General features: G+C 33.1%; 4 protein-coding genes and 1 pseudogene across 6 annotated transcripts; 3 read left to right on the forward strand and 2 right to left on the reverse strand.

The window, feature by feature from the left end:
• The first annotated feature begins 959 nt into the window (after nt 1–959).
• Nucleotides 960–3753, forward strand: LOC113847784. 3 transcript variants are annotated; one of them, XM_027477061.1, is made up of 6 exons: nt 960–1166; nt 1233–1376; nt 1917–2069; nt 2283–2458; nt 2677–2808; nt 3318–3678. In XM_027477061.1, the coding sequence occupies exons 2-5, from the start codon at nt 1245–1247 to the stop codon at nt 2777–2779; spliced, it is 564 nt and encodes a 187-aa protein (XP_027332862.1). In that variant the 5' UTR covers nt 960–1166; nt 1233–1244; the 3' UTR covers nt 2780–2808; nt 3318–3678. The 3 variants fall into 3 exon arrangements, with proteins under 3 accessions (XP_027332862.1, XP_027332863.1, XP_027332861.1); XM_027477062.1 differs by having other exon boundaries at nt 1221–1376; nt 3318–3628; XM_027477060.1 differs by having other exon boundaries at nt 960–1376; nt 3318–3753.
• A 760-nt stretch (nt 3754–4513) lies between these two features.
• LOC113848448 lies at nt 4514–5140 on the forward strand. The gene has a single exon (XM_027477962.1). It carries the CDS (start codon nt 4514–4516, stop codon nt 5138–5140), a length of 627 nt encoding a protein of 208 aa, XP_027333763.1.
• Nucleotides 5141–8738: 3598 nt separating this feature from the next.
• LOC113847121 lies at nt 8739–13959 on the reverse strand. Its single transcript, XM_027476006.1, has 6 exons — nt 12680–13959; nt 11700–12133; nt 11213–11374; nt 10118–10193; nt 9359–9514; nt 8739–9203 (listed from the first exon to the last, which is right to left on the reverse strand). The coding sequence occupies exons 1-6, from the start codon at nt 13754–13756 to the stop codon at nt 9072–9074; spliced, it is 2037 nt and encodes a 678-aa protein (XP_027331807.1). The 5' UTR covers nt 13757–13959; the 3' UTR covers nt 8739–9071.
• Nucleotides 13960–18172: 4213 nt separating this feature from the next.
• LOC113847195 (O-fucosyltransferase 35) lies at nt 18173–22982 on the forward strand. The gene is made up of 9 exons (XM_027476142.1): nt 18173–18879; nt 19632–19775; nt 19922–19994; nt 20089–20159; nt 20240–20328; nt 20843–20975; nt 21285–21517; nt 21777–22253; nt 22389–22982. The coding sequence occupies exons 1-9, from the start codon at nt 18403–18405 to the stop codon at nt 22579–22581; spliced, it is 1890 nt and encodes a 629-aa protein (XP_027331943.1). The 5' UTR covers nt 18173–18402; the 3' UTR covers nt 22582–22982.
• Nucleotides 22983–23553: 571 nt separating this feature from the next.
• On the reverse strand, nt 23554–24100 carry LOC113846192 (annotated as a pseudogene).
• Nucleotides 24101–24942: the final 842 nt, after the last annotated feature.

A 24942-nucleotide genomic window follows, 5' to 3' on the forward strand; every position in this document is an offset into this window, starting at 1 on the left:
CATTTTAATCAAATTTATTATGATATACAGATTTATATAATTTATATAAAAATAATAATTTAATTATATTTATATAGCTGTTTAAACAAAATTTAACATGTGATAAATATACTGTATAAGAAGGCAATAGTTGAATCGGCAAGTCATACTCTATACGAGCGACATATCAAATGATAATAACTTTTATATTATTAATAATTTTATAAAATGTAATTTGATAAAGCGGGGGAGAAAGTTTGTGTTTTTTCGGTGATGATCGCTTCAGATTTTTTTTCTTAATTTCTGTAACTTGTTTTAAAGATTAATTTGATAAAAAAACATTTGAAGAATTAATATAGCAACATCTTAAATTTCTGAATGATTAATTTCTTGGATAATTTATGCTAAAATAAATTTATTTAAATTATTAAATTATTTTTTTCATGTATATCAAAATTAATATATATATATATATATATTACAATTTAATATATATATTCTTATAATCATTTAATTTCAAAATGATTTAATACAAATAATTAATATAATGTAAAAAAAAAAATTGTTTCATGAAAAAAACAATAGATGTACTGTTCGATTTGACTGGGCTCCAAATTTAACAAACTTCATTCCTATTTCGCTAACTGGCTTCCTTGGGCTCTTTTTTAGCCCACTGAAAGTGCCAACACGGACCTTGTTCTCCTTGAGGTGTAACTACACTATACTTTAATTCCAATGGACCATTTACATATAAGACAAACTACTAAGGAAATGAGAGTATTATTATGCTTAAATGATATTATTTATATACTATTTTTATAATAAAATTTTTATTTATTTCTTTTAATTATATTATTTACATTATTTCATATTTTATTTTTAATTTTTGTTTATATATAAACTATAAATTATTGCAAATATTTATTGTATAAAATAACATTTTTTTCTGATGTTTCGATGATCCTCATGATAAAATATTTCCTACTTCCTACTTCAGGGGATTAAACGAAACTAACTAAAAGGACAAAAATTTAGGACTGATTCACAAAATTTAAGGATGGAGATTAGCAGCGTAAGAATACTTAGGAGCAATTAGGGCGAGTGAAATTGGGAAAGCAAATATATTTACCAAAGTGCTTTTCTTCCATTTCCTCTCGGGTGCACGCTTCGGTTTTGGATAATCAAAGGTACAAACAAGAGTATTGATAGCAACAATATCAAATACATATTATACATTGAAGTGATTTTTGCAGGTTTGTTCAAAAATGGATTCAGCGTCGAATGGGGAAGAACCCACGACGTGGGATGAATTATACAATATCAACTTGATGCCTTCTGAGTTGTTTCTTAAGTTCCGAAAACAAGTTCAGGGCATTCGAATTGGTCTCAATATGGAGGTACTTCTCTATTCGCTAGTCACTCTTCCCCTACCCATTTGTTATTATTTGACAAATATTTACACTTATTTGTTGCATTTTAGTTTAGGCTTGCATACATATTTACCATGCTTTAAATTAATAAGCAAATAGAGTTAGAGAGATATCATGCTGTCAAGTTATTTTACAGTTAGAGTTTCTTTGGATTGAATTTGGGAAAAGAGGGACTAGGAGAATGCCTACACTTCAATTTCTGCATTCTGATAGCTTTAGATTTAAAAGTTTGTGATGTGGTTTGAGAACAAGCTTAACATTTTATCAGTTTATAATGCATGGTACAGGAACTAGATTATTCTTTGTTCGCGAACCGCTGCATTTGGCTATTATTTTTTTATCCAGTCTACATGGTTAAAATCTGTTCGAGTGCTGCTATGTGAAATTTAACCACTCATATACTTGGATTGAATCTTTTCAGATAATAGGTCAATACTGTGGAGTTTTTGTTTACATTTATTTACATATGATGACTACTTATTTAGGAATCATTTTTTTTTATTGCAGTTCTATAATGCTCCAATCAATGAATATCAAGCAAAGCTTGTATTGAAGCCTTTAACACCTGAATGGAAGTGGAAGTTAATTTATGAGCCCCTTCATCAAGATGTTCGCATTCTCTCAAAAAAGATCCCCATTACCAAATTTCTTAATCTTCAGGTTTGTTGGTGTCTGATTTTTTTTTTTGTGGCAAGATTGTCGTATTTGTTTTTATTGTTGCTGAAAATGTTTAAAAATAGTATTAAATGTGGCATTTTTATGTGCTTGTATGCGTTGATTCCAATTTTGTTATTATTGATGCCATGATAAATTGATTTTCCGTTGTCTATGATTTCATTTGAAATGATTCACACTGAAAGTAAAACAGTGCAGGTGGGTGTAGGACACAATTTTCAAATGCATGCTACTGGCTGGAAATGGAAGCTCACCACATGCTTGGGTGGAGATGGTGTATCCCGGATCCGAAATAAGACATCAGTTGGCTTGTTTCCTGGCTTTGATTTACGGTTTGGATGGAGGGCCGACTATGTTCTTCCTGAAATTACTGGGCAAGTTTTGTAACTTTGTCGTTGGTAAAGAAATAATCAAAATAATAACTTTGATACTAAAATATATTTACCAGTGATTAGAAAGTATACTATATGATTCATTATTTTTGGATGTGCTATTCTGATACATTATGATTTCTTATTTTTTTTCTACTTGTTATTTTAGTTTTTTGTCATGCAACATATGACTGATTAGTTTAAATTTTAAACCTTAACAGGGCTTTGGGTACTGATGAACCATTGTTCAACATGCATTCTGGACGACTACAAGCATCTCTTGATAGAGTTGAGGCCATCTTAACCCACAGTGATACTGATTGACTTTGGTAAAAGAAGATAATGTTAACGAGGTATAATCCCCATTCCCCTTTGAAAGAAGTTCTGCTTAGTGGTTGAAAATAAGAAATCAGCAAGCAGGACATTGGAATTAATATATACCAAAAAATGAAAATATTATTCCTTCTTTCAAGTCAGTTACTCTCTTAATTTATCCAAAAGCATATATTAAAATCATAAATATATAGAATGATGATTTATTTGCACTTGACTGGAGTCTGTCAATAAGTATATTTTTCTAGTAATATGCATTATTTTATTCTGTGGACACTGAATCATAAAACTCTAACTGAGAAAAAAAAAAGAAATGCTTATTATTATTCAGAATTGAATTAAACCACTTTCTCATGATCCTGTTGATGATGCCGTTGTTGTACTCTTTCAAAACACATTTTTGTAAAAATAATTGCGCCAAACACTAATGGGTTTAGGTGACAGCAAAATTATATAGCTTTATGATAAGCTCCCTACCAATTGCTACTTGAAATTAATGGCTTTCCTAATCTAAGCATAGTTTCTGCAGGGTGTAAGTCAAATTTTGAAGTATGTCACTATCAGTTTGAATATACAAGCCTCAAAGTGGAGTCAAGCTGTTACTGCAAAAGATATTCGAAATGTGTGACATGGCCCCCAATTTAAAATAACTATGGAGCGTTTAATGGGGAGAGTAACTACTCATGGTATTTAGAGGGCATTTGTTCTGTGCATGCATTATTTCAACGAGTCAAGCTATAAACTTGCCTTGCTAGTGCGATAATTTGTACATGTGGCTGTAATCCGGATTTTAGATGTTGTTAATTGCTTGATTACTCCACAAAATAACACTGCTTTGCCAGAGAGAGAAGGTAGTGTGTGTGTGTGTGGAAATTCGAGTTCAGAATTTTCAATCTTTGTTTGCTTTCTCACCTAATCTGCAAAAGAACCAGGTCTAATTGACGATTGAATATGGTTATGTTGCGTATAAACCAATTGCCCTGCCTTGCTGCAGAGACCCAGAAGGACTAATCTCTTTTCCTTGGCAATGTTAGTAGGAAACTCACTGAATGGCAAACTAACACACGGATACCATTAAATACTACGTACAATAATGAATACAGTTTTTCTAAATGTGTACTAAAAAATGATAATGAATAATGCCTTTTTCTTTATGCGTTAAAACGTCAAGTGTTTAATTTAGGTATTCTAAAGTAGCAAAATTTATTAAAATTTTGAATATTTATTAAATTAAAAATATAAATATTTATTTTAATAGAAATTTTTTGCTTTTAGATTTTGAAGATTATTCATACGAGCTAGTGTTAAGAAAACTGTTTTTATTTGCTGAAAGTTAACATTTGTGGCCTGCTCGGATTACTCTTCCTTGAATATTGATCTACATCAGCTACCACATTCCAATCATATGAGACCATCAATTTTACTGCAGGAACATGCGTGTCACCACTCATGTAATGAAAAGATTGTCACGTTCATTCTGTACTTTTATAATATTATTCCTAATCATCAGGTGGCAGAGGCAGGCATTTATGCAGTGCAAATTTCTCCTCTTTCGAGACAGTTTGAATGCCTGCGGAGGGAATGAGTAAAACAAAAGTGGGACCTGATCTATGCTAGCCGTTGTACCCATCCTTAACGGCACCATTTCACCACCTTATAAATTCAAATTCTCGACTCTCTTCAATGACCAAAAACATACTATAATCTTACAAATCAACCTCAGATATGTCTTCTTCCAAGCTCAGAAGGGCATGTTCCTTCACCAGCCTACTCCTTAGCTGTTTGAATTTTGCTTTGTTTATCCTTTCTGCTGCTTCATTTGCACCCACTATTCTCCTTAAGATGCCTCCAACTTCATTTGGCATGGCATTCCTTATGGTTTCTGGCTTCTCACTCCTCTCATCTTTTGTGGGCTTCTACTCTCAGCTCACATACTTCTGTTTTCTCACCCACATTTCCCTTCTACTAGCCTCACTGATAGGACAAGTGCTAAGCATATTAGCTTTGTTTACAAAAGAAAAAGCAAGCATCTCCCTTCTAAAGTCACCAAGGGACCCAAAAGAAGCTAAATTTTTGGTAAAGCTGGAATGTGGGGCTTTCATGGCAATGTGCATGTTGCAGTTGGTGGTGTTGATATTGAGTTGTACAGTGCATAGTTGCTGGGTGAAGGATTATGAGGAACTAGAGGCAGAGAAAGAGGCATCAGCAAGGAAAAGGAGTAGAAGGATTGCAGAAGTGCAAGAGGAATGCATGGCAAATGCAACCAAGACTGCAGAAATCAAAGGTAAGGAGTTGGATGAGAAAGTGAAAAGCAAATATGGGCAGTGGGTGAAGACTGATTTTGAACCATGAGGAGGATCCTTAACATCTTGCTCTATGTTCCTTCTACCTTGTATATTAGTGCACATGTTTGCATCGTTGTTTTTATAGTTCCTATTTCAGTGTCCTATTGTTGGTGTTGTTTGTTCAGGTCACTATGGGTGTGGCCATTGCATTTTAGTGTGTAAGCATTCAAGGTAGAAGTAACCTGGGAATTTCTGCTGCTTCAAGAGAATCCATCGTGTTACTGAATAATAATTTGTACGTTATTATTACTACTATTCTTCTATCAGAATTTTCCATTGATAATATGTTAAATATTGACATTAAAAGTTAGTATATGGATATTAAAGGTTGACATACTTATCGAAATAAAATTTTAATTCTGATAAAAAACAATATTAATGATACTATACTTAGTACTGCACTTTTTTTTTTAACCTTGGCACTAATGATCACATCTAGTTTTGAACAAGCAAAATGAAATTGGTGGGTTCACTTGTCCAATAATACGACTACAAGGAATACAACAAACCCTGGGCTTCTAGCACCGGTGGTTTTGGGGAATCCACACAACTTGAATTTTGAGCAAATCATACTTAAAAAAGTTACATCTTGTCAAAATGATTTTAAATTCAATACACATCCAATGTGTCATCCACTCGATCGAACTACAACTCTCTCGGTATAATGCATAACAAAATAACATATTCAAGTAGAATAAACTCTTATAAAGGAAACCTATTATTAAAAAGCAATAATATAAATTTTGATGGAGTGGGTGAAAGATATTTTTTTTCTTTTCATTTAAATAAAATCTATAAAATTTTAAAAATATATAAATTCTGATTGTTTTTAAAAATCAGAAATATTGAATAGTACGAATTCCAGTAGTACTAAAATGAAAGAAAATGTGATAAAACCAAACCCACCTTAAATCTCGTCAAACTTCATACCGTAAATTTTCGTGATGGAATTTGCCATTTTAAAAAGTTTTCCCACCAATGTACCAAAAACTGAATAAATATTGAATTTAGAGCATAATTCTTTTTTATTTATTTTAAAATTGTGTGTGGCGACACGAAATATTGGTACGAAATTATCCGCTTCTTGGATTCTAAACTTTGTCATACCCATGTAAGATCCACAGTCACAGTAACAACAAAAACAGTTTCAAGTTTACCATTTTCTTCTGAACTCGATCCAACTATGCCTTCCATTTCCACAATTCACGTGCCAGAATTTCAGAGCTTGTTCTTCCATGCATGTCCCACACGTTGCAAATACCCAAGAATCGCTGTTTCTTGGACCATGTCAGTTTCAATTTCTTCATTCTTCAAACCATTTTCTTTGCTTTAATATGATCTTGCTTAGCTTCTTTGTGTTAGGACCATGAACAAGTAGAAGAAAGAAGTTTCAGTGCAGCTTTCGAGTTCAAAGCCACCCGTCTCCATTTTAAGGTTCTGTGATCTCCGTTTTGACCGGCTTCAACCTTCGGATCAAGAATTGGAACCACACAGTAGGTTTGAGTTTGGCCGATTCGTTGCACGAGAGGCCCTTCTTGACAAAGAGTATTGGGTAAGCAACCATAATAGAAACACATGCAAAAAAGAAAGAAAAAATATTGGCTTGCTTTCTTGTTTTCTTTAGTTTCTTGTGTCTGTTCTGTATTCATGTATAACTTATGGTACTTGGCACGTATTTCTATATTTATATATTTATTTGTATTAATATTAATGTGGCAGACAGCAGCATGATTAAGGGCATAAAGTCAGTGGAAATATTGAACGCTATGAACGCTGTATGACACGTTAAATCAAGATTAGTTCCGCTTTTCTTAATAGGGATCATTAATAATAATAATAATGATAATTTGATTTATTACAGTGATCGAGTCTAACGTATTGTGCCAATTATTTTTTTAAATAACAGCACGCTAGTATTAAGTAGATAAAGCGTAAAGATTCACAAGAGATGAAATGTAGGGTGCCACTAATTCTCATTATTTTTTATTTAGATATGGTGATCATTACAAAAAGAAATTTGCTGATCAGGTTGCCGATGTTAATTACTTTGTTTGAGTGTTCTTCCAAGAAAAATCTTAACAAAAATTCCTATCTGAATTTAATAAGATAAAAAACAGGAGCAAGATGGCGAGAGTTGCACATGCACTATCACGATAAAAACATTCTTTTTGCATTCAGACACGTAAATCATTTTCAGAGTTCTGATTATAAAACATCATGGTATGTTTCGGCTTATATTGTCTGCTGTCAAGTTTATCGGGTGGAGAAGGAGCAGAAAAACTGCAAAACGCCCAAGCAGCATCAACAGAACACCGTCAAGCAAATATGGCTATATCGCAAACTTGTGTGTTGCCAAAGCAGTTCGTTGCAAGGGTATTGCAATAAACATGTTGTATTTTGCCGTTGAATCTGCAAAATCTATTAGTAACGTGAACATTGAAATGAGAGTAACTTTTACAAATGATATATGAAATAGCACATCAAAGTAAGGCCAAGACCTTACCATATTAATTTGTGGAGTGTGCCACGTCTATACATGCATGTGGACAGAAATAACATGCATGCCCAGACATTCTAAAAAAACATGGGGTTTGAGGTAATACAATTACTGATTGTTCATTTTTAATATCAGAAACAATAGCTCTTAACGAGGAGCAATAATAATTCAGGCAATTTACTCGTCTTTATGATAGTTGAAATGGCAAACACCCTGTTGTTATAAAAGATCAAACATAAATGTAAAGCACGAAAGATAATGCCTCGACTTTTGATAGCTTGTTAATTCCAAATTTCTTTGCTCTGGTGGGGTGAATTGCAGATTGTAAAGTCAATAATTGAGTTTTTTTTACAATTTTACATTTGTTATACACTTGCGTAACCTCCACAGTTGATTTTTCAATCAGTAATCACAAATTTGTACCTAGTAAAATACATTTCTTTAGAAGATTCAATTCAAATTGGTTTTATAACTTATGTAAGTGCGCGCAGATGACCATGTTATATCAATGCATCATTTCAACTCTTCTTCAGTCTCATATTCCTCAGTCTCATGTTAGAGAAAACTATTTTACCAAAAATGCAAAAAAATAAAAAAAGAAGGAATAGCAAATTGGTTAATGCTAGATATCTAGGATCGTTTATCCATGTTACGATAACAAATAAATCGTAATTTTAACTGAATCTGGTATTTAATTTTGCAAACTCGTTTCCACAAAACTAATTTTTAATTAAAATAAATCAAATCTGAAATTAAGTGATTTATACTAAAAAAATTGAATCTCAAAAAGAAACTTATAATAAAATTCAATAAAAAATTTATTAGTCCACCTAAAAGTTAGGTATTTTAACTTTTAGTCTATAAAATGGTTTGCCATATTTTAATATCCAATTATTTAATTTCATAATAATCGGTGCTCTATAATTCAAGGTACATATAAAATTAACAACTATTTTGCAAATCCAGTTTTTTTTTCAATTCTATAATTAAAATGTTGCAAACAGTAATTTTTCAGAAGCAGATTTATTACGAAGAGGGGCAATCGTCAAATGTCCAGCAACTATATTTTCCATTTTAAAAATTTATAGCAGACATACCCGAGTGTTTTATTCCTTCTCTCAAGAAGAAACTTTATTATTATCTAAATCCACTGTACATAATGAATATGAAAATACTCTGCTAAAATATAATAGTCTGTATGTTTGACTTTGAATGCTTGCAACAAGGAAAAATGTTTTCTCCCCTTACAATTAGACTATCACAGTCAATCAACAAATGCACTACTAAAACAAAAGGTATAACCGGCAACAGTGATTTCCTTGCCTCTTCAGTTAGTACCATGTTAGCAGAAAGTTAAGTCTGCTTTTACTAGAAATAACCGCAGATTTTGCCAGATGTCACCGTCGATATATTTCATTTCTGATTCTATTTCATATCAAATCTACTGAGACTGGTAACGCAAAGCACGTTGAGGGGAATCGGGTACTTTGACATGTTGCAATAAAGGAGACATCTTCAATCCAACGATCTGAATCTCTAGGTTTGAGTGCCCGTTCATAAAAACGTCTGTTACCTACAAAATACTTGACATTTAAAAACTTTTTCGTACAAATCAGCTAATTTCTTTATTTAACTAGGTGAATCAGATCATTTTATATATTCTTTCCATGACCACAAGAGATTCATTACATAAATGCCTTTGAGGCGGGTTTAATTATAGATAAATACCTGCGAGCATCCAAAAAGTTTCAGTAACCTCAGCGAGAAGCAGCTATCAACAATCAAACCCAGTTCATTGTCCATCAAATTTCGGCACCAAGATAGATCTAAAGTATGCAACGTTTTTGCATGCCTAGCAAGTGACAACGTTGTGTGGTGGCCAACCTGGATTATAAACCAAATGTGACAAGCATTCAGAAAACAAAACAGTATTAAATAAGATTTAGCTGGCTGCCACAGCTAAAATGCTAGTTGAACACCAAATAGCAGAAAGATACACAATGTCTTCTATTAGTTACGTAATATTCAAGAGTCAGTTGAGTCCACGGTGTGTACCTCCAATAGGAGGGCAGAGCTTTGTTTCACATAGTTCCATAAAAGAACCAGAAAAGTAACACACAAGCATCATAACACAAGACCTTCAATTTTCACAATTTTATTTATATTGCCTATAAGTTATGAATTTGATCCTTGAAGAAAATAATTTGCAGCATACGGTACATGTTGAAGTGTCAGCTTGAGTAAATACAAATCAGAGAATAGATAATAGAGAAGCAGTTGCATTTTGAACACATAATCTACTATTTTTTAGGTTAAGTTGAAAATAATTTAATGAATGCTTTTATCAGCACAGAGAAGCCTTTCCAGCATGTCACAATGTGTAAGGGCCCATGTATTTAAAGGGCGTGTGTACTGTGTAGCACATACATCCACCACAAACCTGCGAGCCCATGGAGAGAAAGCCAGCTAGGAAGTATAGTAGTTTACCTTCTTAATGTTGTTAAGTGAAAGTTCTTTCATGGACTCTCCCTTGATCTCCAAAAAAGCAGCAATTGCTTCATCGCTGTAGTGAAGGAAAATTAGTTTTAAATTTTATTCATCAGTGAGAATTTATAAGAGATCAAGATTACAAGCAGTAAGCAGTGTTAATCACTATCCTAGGACACATCAAGCATATCATGCATGCATATATAACAACAATAACAACCAAGTCTTATCACATAAGATCAATTACGTGAATTACATAACACTATTAAACAGTCAAAAACTAAATTTTTAAAAATATGATTAATTAAAAAGTCTTTTTTAATAACTTCATATGATCTCCCCTGATCTCTTTTTACCAAATTACTTCTTATTGATGTATCTAAAAGTCTTCTTTGCACATGACCGACCTACCTTAACCCATTTTAAATTTTTTTTTTTTACTGTAAGTGTTACTCCAATATTCTCTCGTATATTATCATGTCTTTTCTCATGTATTCACTCATCCACTTTAACATTCTCATTTCTACTAGTCATACTTTTTCTTGTGTTGTTCTTTTTAGGCATATACTTAGTAATAATAAGATAGGTGGAAGGATGTTCTCAATCCCTAAATACAAAGTACATATATGACTATTGCTAGTCCAAGATTTCAAGAAAGGAATGTGTCAATCAGACCCATATGAAGAAATACTCCCTACATGCCAAATGCTACAAAATCTATACCAATTCATACAAGAAATAACAATACTCTACCAGTAGGCTTGGTGGAATGTGATCCCCCCCAGTTACAGAATCTGATGCATCTTAAGGAAGACAAGAACAACAGAAATCTAATTGGAGTCTTGGAAGCCATCAGAGAAATGCTCAAAAAGGATTGGGAATTCATCACAAAGCACTCTTAAAGAGAAGTCACATTGTTACAGAAACAAAGATAACCATCCTATTATAAAGCTATAAACTCCTATAAGCAAGCCATCTCTTGCAAAGAGCAGACAGATTACAGACAAGTGTCTAGCAAAAGCAATATGCACATGTAGAATGAAACAAGATATCCTGAATGGATTGCAGAGGAAATTGCGGAAAACAAGAAAACACCTGAACGAATTGCGGCAGAGCTTCAAAGTGTGAAGTGCTTGACAATTGTTTGTAAGATATCTTACAGATAAATCAGTCAATTTGTGCAAGTTCATAAGATCAAGTGCGCACAACCCAGGACAGTGTTCAGCAATGACTTTTATTGATGCATCAGTCAATTTTCTGTGGATTAAGAAACATAAATTGACAAGATTAGGTGAAAAATAAATTATAGCAATGAAAGATAATGAGGAAATCCCAATTTTTGGAATTCCTAGCAAACATATTCCAAAGAATGATTAATCCATGCTCAAAGAATGATTTGTGGTAAGTCCATGCTCAAAGAGTGGTCAATGGTTAACCAAACTTTAACGGATTAGTCATGCATCTCAGTTTTGGTAAAAATTTCCCCTTTCCTAAACGGGAAGTCTCCCAAGTTTACTTTGACAAAAGCATCTGTTATCAAGGAGATTCCAGGCATAAATTAGACTGTTCACATAGTACTCACATACAGTCCTTTAAAACAAGCTCCTTCATGTTGTGACCACGTGCAGTGATGTAGTCCTTGATAAATTCATCACAGACAGTTTGAATACCAGCCAATGACAATACTTCTAAATGTTCCAATTTCTTCAGTGCTGGCACAATTAGTGCAGCATCAGTGATTTGGCAATCATCAAGATACAACTCTTTCAGAAGTGATCCTAGTGAATTGGCCAAAATATTAAGACTGGCAGATGTGAGAAGGGAGCACTGGCTTAGATTTATCGATCTAAGTACTGGGGCAGAAGAAACTAGTACTTGTAACCCCTTATCTGAAAGACGGCACGCACCACTGAGGGACAGACTAGTTAATCTAGGCAACCACCTTGCTGACCGAGCCAAGGTAGCATGTAATGCATAATCAGGTATACACCGTCCACACTGGTCAAGTTGTAGCACCTACTCCACAAGTAAATAGATAACCTAAATTCAGATTGTGAAGTTTTTTTAAAAATAAAACGTTGAAAGAAGCTACTAATCAAACCTTCAACAAGCAAATAGGGCATGCAAAAGAGAATTAAACAGCAGAACAAGAAAAACAACTTTAAAAATAAAAATAATTAACTGTACGCACATGAAGATTAATAATAAAGGAAAAATGGGTACAAACAAATTGCCCCGTCACAACAACCAAAACATATCCTAAATCAAGATTTTCCAAGACAAAAAGTAAATAAATAAATTATTATGTGAAACCTGCTGTGTTAACAATCATGGTAAACACGGTCACATGTAGAGCAAGTCATCTCAGATCCTAAACGGAATTCAATTCAACAAAAAGTTAAAACTGTGCTGTCTGTAAATAGAAGTATCATAACTGCTCACCAACAAAAATCCATCCACACAAAACCACCGAATAAGATTTGAAACAGAGGATTCAGTTATGGCAAAATTTCAAGAAATACCGACAGCCATAAAAAAAAGTTAATTAAAGAACACACACACCTCCAATCTGCTAGTGTCACACGTTTGAAAACACTTCGTGAACTGTTCCTCCGTCAACCACGAACAATCTTTCAGCCTTATCTCCGTAGGAGACGAAGACCCATCAAGAAGAAGTTCGAAAAAGTGAATGTTCATCTTTCTCGAATCGCACAGCAACTGGCTAAGCCTGTGCCTCAGTTCATCCGGAACACCCTCAAGCGAAACAATTGCATCAGCATTGTCAGCGAGAACTTTAAGGGACAATTCACGCAAAGAGGGAACCCGAAACCTCAACCCTGCACCTTCTTGATTCCTCTTAGAAACCCATGTAACGGAAGAAGCAGGAACACACCCCTTTTGCGAAATTTTCATCTCTCGATCCTTGATAGCTCTCATAGCTATAGCAAAAGGGGTAGAACTTGAACTATCATCAATTCCAATCCCTTCTTCCCCTTCATCTTTAACATCAGTTTCAAAACGTGCAAAGCGTGATGCATTTTCCTTGGCGGTTTGTCGGAAACGTTTTATAATCTGATTCCTTCTGAACTCATGCACTGTTTGGCGGTGGTAGGGTAGAACGTCGATGTCTGTGTCAGTGTCGGAATCCTGGTTTCCGAGTTCTAAGGCCAATACGTCTTCACGAAAAGCATTGGATAAAAAATCAATCTCAACTAGTGGCTCCTTCCTCTCACCGCCACCGTGTAACTCAAAGGCGAATCTAACGGCGTTGGAATCGTCGTTGCCGGCGTTGTCATTAATCCTAGTACGCTTGACGGCGGCAAAATCGTCGGTGGCGAAAAAATCAACGGCGCTATCAAATTCTCTCTTGAGAAATTCTCTGGCCTCTGGTTGATCTCCGTTATCGTTAGACTGATGATGATGATGATGATGATGGAGAGGAGAGGCGTTAGGTTGGTCGAGAAAGTGAGCGATCATTGTAGCAATGTCTAGGTCAGAATCGGCAATCGAAGGAGAATTAGAAATTGGAATCGGAAGTGATTGAGGAATATATGATGATGATGAAGGAGAAGAAGAAGAAGGAGAAGAAGAAGAAGAAGAAGAAGGAGGTTGTTTTCGATTGGGTTTGGTTGGAAGCATTGTGCTGTGTGGTTGGTGGCCACGCGCGAAAGTGAAAGGGATGTGTGGTGCGGAGAAGTGGGGAGTGAAGAAGAGAATATAAAGGGAGAGGTTTGGTGGGCCTTTGAATGAAACGAGACACAGTAACACTCACTGACTCGACTATGGGTGTGGACTGTGGATGGAGCAATCCCAACGGAATTGGAAAACCAAGAACGAAACACAAAATGATGCCCAGAGAGAATTATTCATATTATTATTATTATTATTGAGAGGACAAAGAATAGAATAGAAACTTCTTCCGTACGTCTCACCCACGCTTTGTTTTTCCTTTTCCCGCCATTTGGCTTTTCCTATTTGTCTCTTTCTTGCTTCTTCTACCTTTTCACTTTCATCAAACATAATATTAGTGACACCTTACAATTGAAATTCCTTCAATTTTTGCTAATTCTAATTCTTCAAACACTTAACATCAAAAATGTTTATTTAAGCAATGGGGAAATTCATATTTCTTTAGAGTTTTATATTCGACTCTCATAAAACTATTAAGTAAACGTCCAAAATATGGTAAGTTGGTAACATGTCCTAACAGATATATTCCTTTAATAAGTAAACTTCCATTCTAACATGAAATTATAAGCTTTACTCGTCACGTCATGGTTTGAAATGTTAAAAAAACAACAATTTAGTCATCAAATTTGTAAATATATTGTAATCTTATTTATTTAAACCCTTAACACTAGTAAAAAAAATAGATAATAAAAATCCATTGAAGTAAATGACATTTATAATATTATAAAATTTATAAAAACTAAACTCTTAATTAAACTTATTTTTTTATATGATATATAATTTTTATTATATTGGAGATAGAAAATTTATAAGATCAATTCTATTATATGCATAAATTTGTAAATTTTTTATCACGATATAAGTAATTAATTCTTATATATCAACTTCAAATTTTATTATTTGATCTTTTTATTAATTTCTTTGTCAATTAAATAAGTGAAATATATTTAGACATATCTATTCTTTTTTATTGTATCGACTTAAAAAGATTAGATATGTTTAAATATTTTTTTAACTGCGATAAAAAATGTTTATTATATGTAAATTATTTTTAATATTTTATCAATTATAATAATTATTTTTTGATTGATTTATATATTTATTAAATTAATAAATTTTATCAATAAATGTATACAATTTTAAACAATAAATAATACTTGATTTTAATATACAGATTTCTAGTATTTTTAAAATTTATAATTCTTTAAAAAATATATATTTTAATCTTGTTATAAATATTTTATTATGTTTTAATTTATATTATTATTATCATCGATAAAGATCAAAATATAGATATATATACTAAAATATAATAAAAAAATTTATAAAAATTAAAATTTAATTTTTTAAAATATGCAAATTATTTCATATACAAATATAAAATATAGAACTAAACGTATAATTTAACTAGAAAAATACATCAATTGATACTTAAAAGAATTAGAGCACTTGACTTTCGAGGTACATTCACTGCTAGCTTGGCCCTCGATTGTTTTTAACTTTATTTTCAATAAATAAAAATTGATTTCGCCTTTTCTGAATTTTCAGCCAAAAAGGTTGCTATCGTTGCCGTCTGATCCCCTTATACTTTTGTAATGAAAGTGACTCGTATATATACAAAATAAAATAATATTAAAATTTATTATTTGACCCATTCAAGACATTTCCATGATAAAATGCAAATTTTTTTAATTTTATCTCAATTTAAAGACATGTAGTGGATTATTGAATTATTTCATTTTGCTTGTAATCACGTATCAGGAGTGAAAATATGTTAACTGCTCGTCAAAACCTAAACTTATGTAAATTTTGAGATTATGTCTTTATAAGGTTGATTATTATAATAAATCTCGTTTAATTTTTTAATCATCAAGTAAGGAGATAAATAAAACTATTTTGATTGTTTTTATATTTTTATTTAAATATTATATTTTAAGTTTTTGTATGTAAACTGGTTTAAATAAAGATTAAATTTATTTAATATTTTTTCAATTAATAATAAAGACAACTAAAATTTTAATAAAATAGATGTTATTTAACAAAGATTATCACAATAAGATGAGAAACGTGTTTTTTTAAGACAGACATAATAATTAATACACGTAATGTTAATGAAACTATAGAGCTACAAATTAATAGAATTAATATGGAATACGCTGTTATATTATTCTTTGGTCGACTGAGGAAATATATTATTTTCAACTAAATTTTGAATTATCTAGTGAAATTTACACGAATCTCATTTTTTTTCTTTTTAATTATATAAATATTATTATCATGTTTCATAATGATATTTAGAACACAACTTAGATTTATGTTAGAAGAATGATAATGAGATTAAAAAACATTTCTTAACTTTAAATCTTGATATAAAGTTAAACATGTAAAAGTAATAAAATATTGTTAAAAAGTTATAAAATTATAATAAATATTATTTTTATTTTTTATTTTTTTTTATTTTTATTCTTAAAAGTTAAGATTAACATATTTTATATAAAGGGTCTAAAATAAAGGTAAAATAATGTTTGAGGAAGAAAATAAATGTTAGACACTTGAAGATTTGAGAGTTGATTTTTGGAGAAAATAAAAAAATATTTTTATTATAATTATTAATACTTGAAAGTTTTTAAATAAGAGTAAGAAAGTTTATAAACTCTAAAACTTTTGTAAGCATTTTTTTAATTTAAAAAGTCTCTTTTTTTTCATCCTTTATTTTCTAAATTCTTTATTTTTTTCTTTCTAAACTCTCAGATAAGACTTAAAATGTCACCCAGAAGGACAGCGAAAAATAGTATACATTACACTGATTGATGCTTAAAAATAAAATTGAGACATATTATATTATTCTACACGCTATCACAACTTTCGAGTTTCAAATGTTCACATATTTTAGGTGATAAATTCCCCAAAATAATATTGCTTGGTATAAGACGACACCTTGCCTTTAGATAGATAAGAGTGTGTTTATTATTATTTTAATATAAATATTTTAGATAATTATTACTCTTAAAATAACAATAAATACCTAAAAAAGCAACGTGATTTCGTTCGAGGTGTCATGTTGATGGCATAACAGGTAAGAGAGCATATATTGGCAGCTAAGAATAACACATGCAACGAAAGAACGAACAAAGTTATTGAGTCGCTTTGCTAATTTTGGACACTCAAAACCTCTACGTGTTCATTTGTTAGATAAAGCCACCTTAGAGTGTGTTTCTTTTTCTGGTCGTGTTCTTGTCTTGTAACACTAAATGGAGGTCCACTAACGTGGCCCTGTTCAAGACTGGTAAAACAATTATTATTGTTTTTTAATTTTTTAATCAGTAATTTAAAACTCTGATTAACAGCTTGTTTAATCACTAATAAATACAATTAACTATTCATTAATTTTATTCAATAATCACACATCTATTTTCATGAAAAATAGAAAATAAAACAGACATTGACTTGAGTCTTCAGTTACATATTATTATTATTTATCTTTCAAGTGTATGATCATATGATGTAATGCCAAAGTGTTGGGCCGGAAAAGACATAAGTAGAGCACTTTTTATTTGTCCCATGTGGAGAGTGTTGTTCACTAAGCTAATTATTGTGTTTATTAAATACCCTTTCTACGTATATTTTATAACCAGTGAATATGGAAGCAAGCGATGTGCATAAGCATAATTCTTTGTTCGTTTCACTCTTTTTGTGATGTATCTTGAGAGAAAAAACAAGCAATAAATGAGGTGATGAAAAATTAAAATTAGAATAAATATAAAGCAACTGTAAAAATTAGGTGTAAAAAGGTTCATGGCTCAACGACTTTATGCGAACATGTATTCGGTGGTCAAAATAGATGTCCATTATTCCACGCATCCCATCCTTTGTGTGTGTGTGTGTGTGTGCGCGCGCGTGAAAGCTTTATCCAGCTAACAATGGAACATGATTTAGATTAACAATCCATTAATTGTCAATTATAGGTAGCAAATAGCAATTATAGGTACGTGGGTTCAGGCTTAGCCTTCATGTTCGAAAATACTCCCAGAAAGTTGTCAGGTTTTTTCATATCACTGTTATTCTTAATTTCTTATATTTTTCTCAAAATTTCGCATCCGGTAGAAGTTAGAGTAAAAAATAATTTGTAAATACTCTTATTTTTTATTTTATTGAATTGCTTATTAGATAAAAAAGATGGCAAGACTAAAAGGGACAAAAGAGACAATACTTTCTCCTGTGAAAAAGAATAACGATAAATTTTTAACGTAGACATATTTATGGTATTTTAAAATATTATAGAAAAATAAAATTATTATTAGTATTATTTACATATAAAAAACATACACACAATCTATCTTTTTCTGAATTATAGCAGTAACCGTGTCAATGATCAGAACCCGAATCATTATTGATCACACTCAAATTTGAGATTTTTTTTTTTTAATTTGTTTCCTTAAGGAAAAGAGAAAACAAGAACTAGGAACAATCTGCGAAGCATTGCATATATCTCGAATTTCGGACACGTAATAAAGGAGAGAGAGAAAGAGAGAAGAAAATGGAGAAGTAGAATATACAAGTACAAGCACAAGTGCAGAAGCTTCGGTGTAACTCTAATGGCGATATTCTCTGAATCAAATCATCATCACAACAGTTCCGATGGAGTTTCCCAGCGAGTCAACAGCCCGCGTTACTCGGGTCCAATGACTCGCCGCGCTCACTCCTTCAAACGAAACAATAACAGCAACTCCCACGGCGGCGCCGTCACCGGCCCCGCCGGTGGCGGCGGCGCTCTCAGTTCCCACAATGAGATTGAACTTCAAATCAACTCACCCAGATCGGAAGAAGGGTTTGAACCTGTGCCTGAGAGGAGGCACGTGCACCATCACGTGAGCCAGAGAATGCACGTGAGAGGGTTGTTGAAGAAACCTCTTGAATCCATTGTTGTGGATTTGGGGTTGAGGGAGAGGAAGAAAATTGGGCATTGGATGTTCCTAGTGTTTTGTGGGGTGTGCTTGTTGATGGGTGTTCTTAAGATGTGTGCCACTGGTTGGCTTGGATCTGCTATAGAAAGAGCTCAATCATCTAATCAGGTTAGTATCTTATAAATGGTAGACTCGTGTCAAGGTTTAATTTTGGGAGGAGTTGAGTTTTTAAGTGTGTATCTGTTTGTCCAAAGTGGAAGGTTGATCCATTTCGTTATGCTTATTGTGGATCTGTTTTTGTTACTTCAGGAACTTTGCGTTTGTTCCTTAAACTAGTTCTGTCCGATCTGGACATTTCGTTGCTGTTTTTGTTTTTGTTTTTTTTTTTTTTTTGGGGGGGGGGGGTTGTATTATTTATAGGAAACCTTGCTTTTTTTTCTGGCGCAAAAAAAAAATTGATGTATACAAGGTCGAATTTGCATCTTGAAAAATGTGAAATTTCTTATTCAGGTTTTAATTTTTAAGCGAACGTTCCAGTACTAATGCTGTGTTGGATAATTGTGGCTTTTAGTTGCATCCATTTGTGGGGTCTGGTAATTTATTTTAGTTTTGTTTGGATTTATCTGCTTTGTTTTTGTGAGCATTTGGGTTGTTTGGTACTGGAAATGCTTCAGTTCTAACGGTTGCATAATATTGCATGTCTAAGTGCAACTTTAGTGAGGAGAACTCACAATTGAGAGTCTGTGGTATTGCACCAATTTTTGAAAGTAACTCGTGTAGGGAGCTGGGGTGGATTAACAAGTAAATATATCATGGTCTGATTTATCCTTTTGTGTTACTATATATATTGGCTGTGTGGGAGGTGGGGTGGTGCTTGTGTATCTCATCTTACTTGTTAAATTATTTTACCTTTTTATCAGGAACTGTCTAAATCCATTGCTAGTCTAAAGCTAACGGATCGAAGCTCCCTTGGTTATGCATATAGGGAGGGAGCAGGTGATGTTGAACGAACTCTAAAGACAGTAGCAACAAGAGTAGATGGCGGCCATAGTGCAATATCTGAAGTAAGTCTCGAATATGTACCTCATGTTTATGCACTTAATTTTGTTTGGTTCTCAAATAAAACACGTACTTGGAATAAAAAGAAAATGGTTATTATAGCTTATTTAGTGAAGGCCTTTTCGTTCATAAAAGTTTGCCTTTTATTCAGGACTCGGGTATCTGGTCTAAACCCAACAGTGACAATTTCACCCAATGCATAGATCTGCCAAGTAATCATAAAAGTATGAAGGTTTATTGTCAACTATACACCTTTCTCCTGTCATGCAGTGGGTTATTCCAATATTTTTATCTCACTTTATGCATTTTTTTTGGCAGAGCTAGATGCAAAGACCAATGGATACATTATTGTAAATGCAAATGGTGGCCTGAATCAGATGAGATTTGGGGTCTGGCTATTGATTTCTGATGGTAGATTATAAAGTTAGGCTGCAAGGATAATCTAATGTCGCAATATATTTGATTGCAGATATGTGATATGGTTGCTGTTGCTAAGATTATGAAGGCAACACTTGTTCTTCCTTCTCTTGATCACACCTCCTACTGGGCTGACAACAGGTTCCCCCCTCCCCACCCCCCCACCATGAGATTAGATAATTGAATCACTTAACAAATGTATAAGGCCCTTGTTTCTTGCAAGCCCAAAACATTCTTCAATTTCAACCAGTGCTTATTATTTATCTGAATTGATATAAGATTCACAGTGTTATTGTTGTTCTAATCATGGCATAGCACAGAACTGGAGAAGATTAAATACATGCAAGAGATGTTGTAGGAATATAGCTTTATTCTGTTAGTACTTTGGAACATTTTTCTAGAAGTATGCTGTCAATTAAAATCCCACAATCAACATTTTTTTCTAGACATTTATCACAAATTTTCCTGTAATGGAAATAGCACTGTCAGGGGAAAGATCTAACTGGTTTTCCTAATCTCTCACTTATATATCCTCCCTTTTGCCATCATTTTTTCAAATTATCACTGTCATCAAGTGATGAGTTTCCAGCTTGATAATTCTTCCATTGAATACTTTTTCTGGTCTACAACTTAATTTGTTTCAATTTATTTGCAGTGGCTTCAAGGATTTGTTTGACTGGAAGCATTTTATTGATACACTGAAGGATGATGTCCACATAATTGAGAAATTACCTCCTGCTTATGCTGGAATTGAGCCTTTCTCAAAAACTCCAATATCTTGGTCCAAGGTCAACATATGTAACTTGTCTAGTCAAATTACTTCGATTTCAAATCTGGAAAGATATGTTTGATTAGTTGATTTTTTGCATTCCTGTTGATCTTGGTGATCCATCCATCTGGTCTTTTAGGTAGCTGGTTGAGTTTTTAAGAATATGAGAGTATTACTGTCAATTGATAGCCTTATATGTGCCATCATATTCATTTTGAATTACTTTGTGTCATACTGCCTGAATTTTATGCACGCTGTTTCATTGTGTCTCCTTTTCATAATGTTTCTCATAACCCTCATTGAATACATACATCTTGCTTATTTACAGGTTAATTATTATAAAACTGAGGTTCTCCCTCTCCTAAATCAGCACAAAGTAATCTATTTCACTCATACTGATTCCCGGCTTGCTAACAATGACATCAGAAATTCCATACAGAAACTAAGATGCCGTGTAAATTACAGAGCATTGAAATATTCAGCTCCGATTGAAGAATTTGGAAACACATTGGTATCTAGAATGCAACAGAATGGAAATCCTTATCTTGCTCTTCATTTGAGGCAAGTTATGATTTAGTAATTTAATGAAAATATTAAGGCTGGATCTTTTTTCTTCTTCTCTCTCTTCCTTATTGTTGTTTAGCATACATTTGATTTTCTTGGAGATAAAGTTATCTCATGGTATAAGAGTCCCAAGTATTACCCTATTTTGGACTAGGCTGATTATCTCAGCTCATTAAAAAAGTTTGTATTCTGGTCAAGAAGTTCAAATAAATATTATGCCTCTAATCACCTTGCTTTTTCTCCTCTTTTGTTATAGATATGAGAAGGATATGCTTGCATTTACAGGCTGCAGCCACAATTTGACTGCAGAAGAAGGTGAAGAACTAAGACAAATGCGATATGAAGTCAGTCACTGGAAGGAGAAAGAGATTAATGGGACGGAGAGAAGATTGCTTGGAGGTTGTCCGTTAACTCCAAGGGAAACTTCGCTTTTACTTAAAGCATTGGGTTTTCCATCACACACCAGGATTTATCTGGTAGCTGGAGAAGCATATGGAAGAGGAAGTATGAAATATCTTGAGGATGATTTCCCCAACATTTTTTCTCATTCCTCTCTCTCTTCTGAAGAAGAGTTGATTCCTTTCAAGAATCATCAGAACATGTTGGCTGGTATAGACTATGTTGTTGCCCTTGAGAGTGACGTATTTCTCTACACTTATGATGGAAATATGGCAAAGGCTGTACAAGGTCACAGGCGCTTTGATAACTTTAAGAAAACCATCAGTCCAGACAAGTAATACATTCATAACCCATTTCTTCTTTTTCTTTATTATTTCAAACATGGTGGTTTGGTGATATGCATTTTAGATCCATGTGAAAGTGTTTCTCATTCATTCTCACTATAGCTGGTTTCAAATGGTTGATGCAGGATGAATTTTGTTAAACTTGTTGATCAGTTGGATGAAGGAAAAATTTCTTGGAAAAAGTTCAGCTCCAAGGTAAAAAAGCTTCACAAAGACCGAATTGGTGCTCCTTATCCAAGGGAGCCTGGTGAATTTCCAAAGCTCGAGGAAAGTTTTTATGCAAATCCGCTGCCAGGATGCATTTGTGAAACAAGATAGTACTAGAGACTCCTCTGAAGGCTATCTGTCTTGTGGCGGCATGACAAGACTGCAATCAAAAGACATTGTGGCTGTGCTGTGATATTTTTCAATACTTGTGTCTTGACTCTTGAGGAGATGGCAATGTGAATGTTCAAAAGCTGGGTTATCTGGTTTAGATTGCCTGGCTGTTGGGATAAGATTACAGTTGGCCAAGGTGTGGGGGTAAGAAACTGAGATTCCTAGCTGTACCTTTAGAATTAAGGATCATTCACGGACAGGCCAGAATATACCACTGTCAATACTTGCAATAGAAATTAAACACCATACCATATTAAGCTACCTCATCCCTAAACACACTTGAATGAGGAAGTCTTTCTTTTTTTTTCCTGGATTGTATTTTATTCAATACTTGTATTAGCATCAAGAAAAGGGGATGTGACTGAATAAGTTGTATTCTTATTGTACAATAAGATTAAAAAGGAAGAAATCTAATTTTATGCATCTTAAATGCCGGTTTCTTTATAGGAATAATACTTAACAGTACATTCTTTAATGAACTTTTTTGCAGAACATTTTTTATTACCAGGTGAAATTTTACTTGAAAATTCATTGAATAGACCCCATAAATTAATTTATGCTGGCCGGTATGAGTTCCGATGGTGATAGCAGTTTTGAATAATTGATCGCAGTCAATTATGCTGACTCCAGATCACTATCATTACATGGAAAAACATGTATGAGAAAAGGATATAAATTAAATTAATCTTATATTGCATTTTTCTCAATTTCGAAACCATCTGCTTTCAAATGAATCTTAATAACAAGAAACATTACAACATAAACCAGATAAAACTAAATTTCAACACCTAACCAATAACCACAAAACCTGCTTGAAGAAGTGTCCTACTCTACCAACACATACATGCATACTAAATCCAAAATGCACAATCCACTTGAGCCTAGTCTCTTTCATGGATAATTTCCTATGGTTTAGCCAGTGCCTCCAAGAACACCCTTAAGCTTCTTCACTTGAGCAGCATCACGAAAAGTGGTTTCCGATACCAATTGTGTGGGAAAATCACTTTTGAAAAAGCAAAGTCCGTAATTTGAAGACCAGAATTGGACAATTGCCAGTGCTGAAGAACCACCATCTACATTGATTTGGAAGTGCAGTAAGCCTTGAGGAAATACCATAACATCTCCCTTCTTAAGAGTTTTGAAGTAGACTTTGTTGGCAGATGAAATGAATCCAGCTTTGATCTTTCCATGCACAACATATAGTATTTCTGAAGCTCCAGGCTGAGTGTGAAGTGTTACAACTCCACCTGGTGCCAAGTCCAAACGGGCTCCAAAAATTCCAAGTCCATTTACACCACCAAACTGATCAACAAAATACTGGAGTCACTGCAGCTTTGTAGGCTTCTTGCAAGAGTATCTGCAGGACCAATAAGAGTTGTATAATCTGCAACACAAAAATCTAGGACAGAAGCATGAAAGAAGGAAAAAAGAGAAAAATGAGGAAGATAATAAGAATCATCGCTTATTTTAGATAGATATGCTCTTAACTCTTAAGCAGTGTTGTTGGTAAGGGTTTGGTTGCATTATATATTGTTAAGAGGGGAGGGCATGGACTTTCTTTTACCACTGCCATTGTGTTGCTTCAATATGGTTTGACATGCATGGATAGATTTTTCTCACGTACAACTATAAACGACAGAATTTGAGCTGGGATTGATGCATGTGAACGTCAGCCTTTTCCCTAGATAACAACAAGAACCTACTTTTTGTTTGAATGTAAAACACAAGCATCTTAGGGTATCTTCTTATGCTGTAAAGGATATTATTTCTTCAAGAGAAGCGTTACACTGAAACCCACTTGTATATGAGCCGATACAAGAGAAGCGTTAATGAGCCAAACAAATTGATATCCAAAGGCCTTAAGTTTAGGTAAGTATAAGTTTTTTTAAAATTTATTAAAATAAAATTTAAAAATTATGAAAATGGTAAATATTTTTTTATAAATTATTCATAATTTTTTTAAAACACGTCCTTGCTTGAAAGAGTCTTACAAAAAAAACTTGACGAAGTTGCAGGCATTTCATTAAGAGGGGGAATGACAAGTTTAGACAACACAGCCTCGCAACGCGCAACGCAATAACCTCAAAAGTCATATGCCCCCATTATTCTTTCACAGTTTGGACCTGCCGGAGTGGTCAGTTTCGGACCAGCTTTAATTTAAGGACACAGATCTAACATGACTATTTTATTTTGTTCTTTTCTTTGTCTTTTCTTAATTGATTTTTTGTATATAATAATTTTTTATTGAAAATAATAAAATATCACAAAATTTAATATATTAATAACATCAAATACTATATT

This window comes from Abrus precatorius, unplaced genomic scaffold (genome assembly GCF_003935025.1).
Source record: "Abrus precatorius isolate BTA unplaced genomic scaffold, Abrus_2018 Scaffold8, whole genome shotgun sequence".
Taxonomy (NCBI): domain Eukaryota; kingdom Viridiplantae; phylum Streptophyta; class Magnoliopsida; order Fabales; family Fabaceae; genus Abrus; species Abrus precatorius.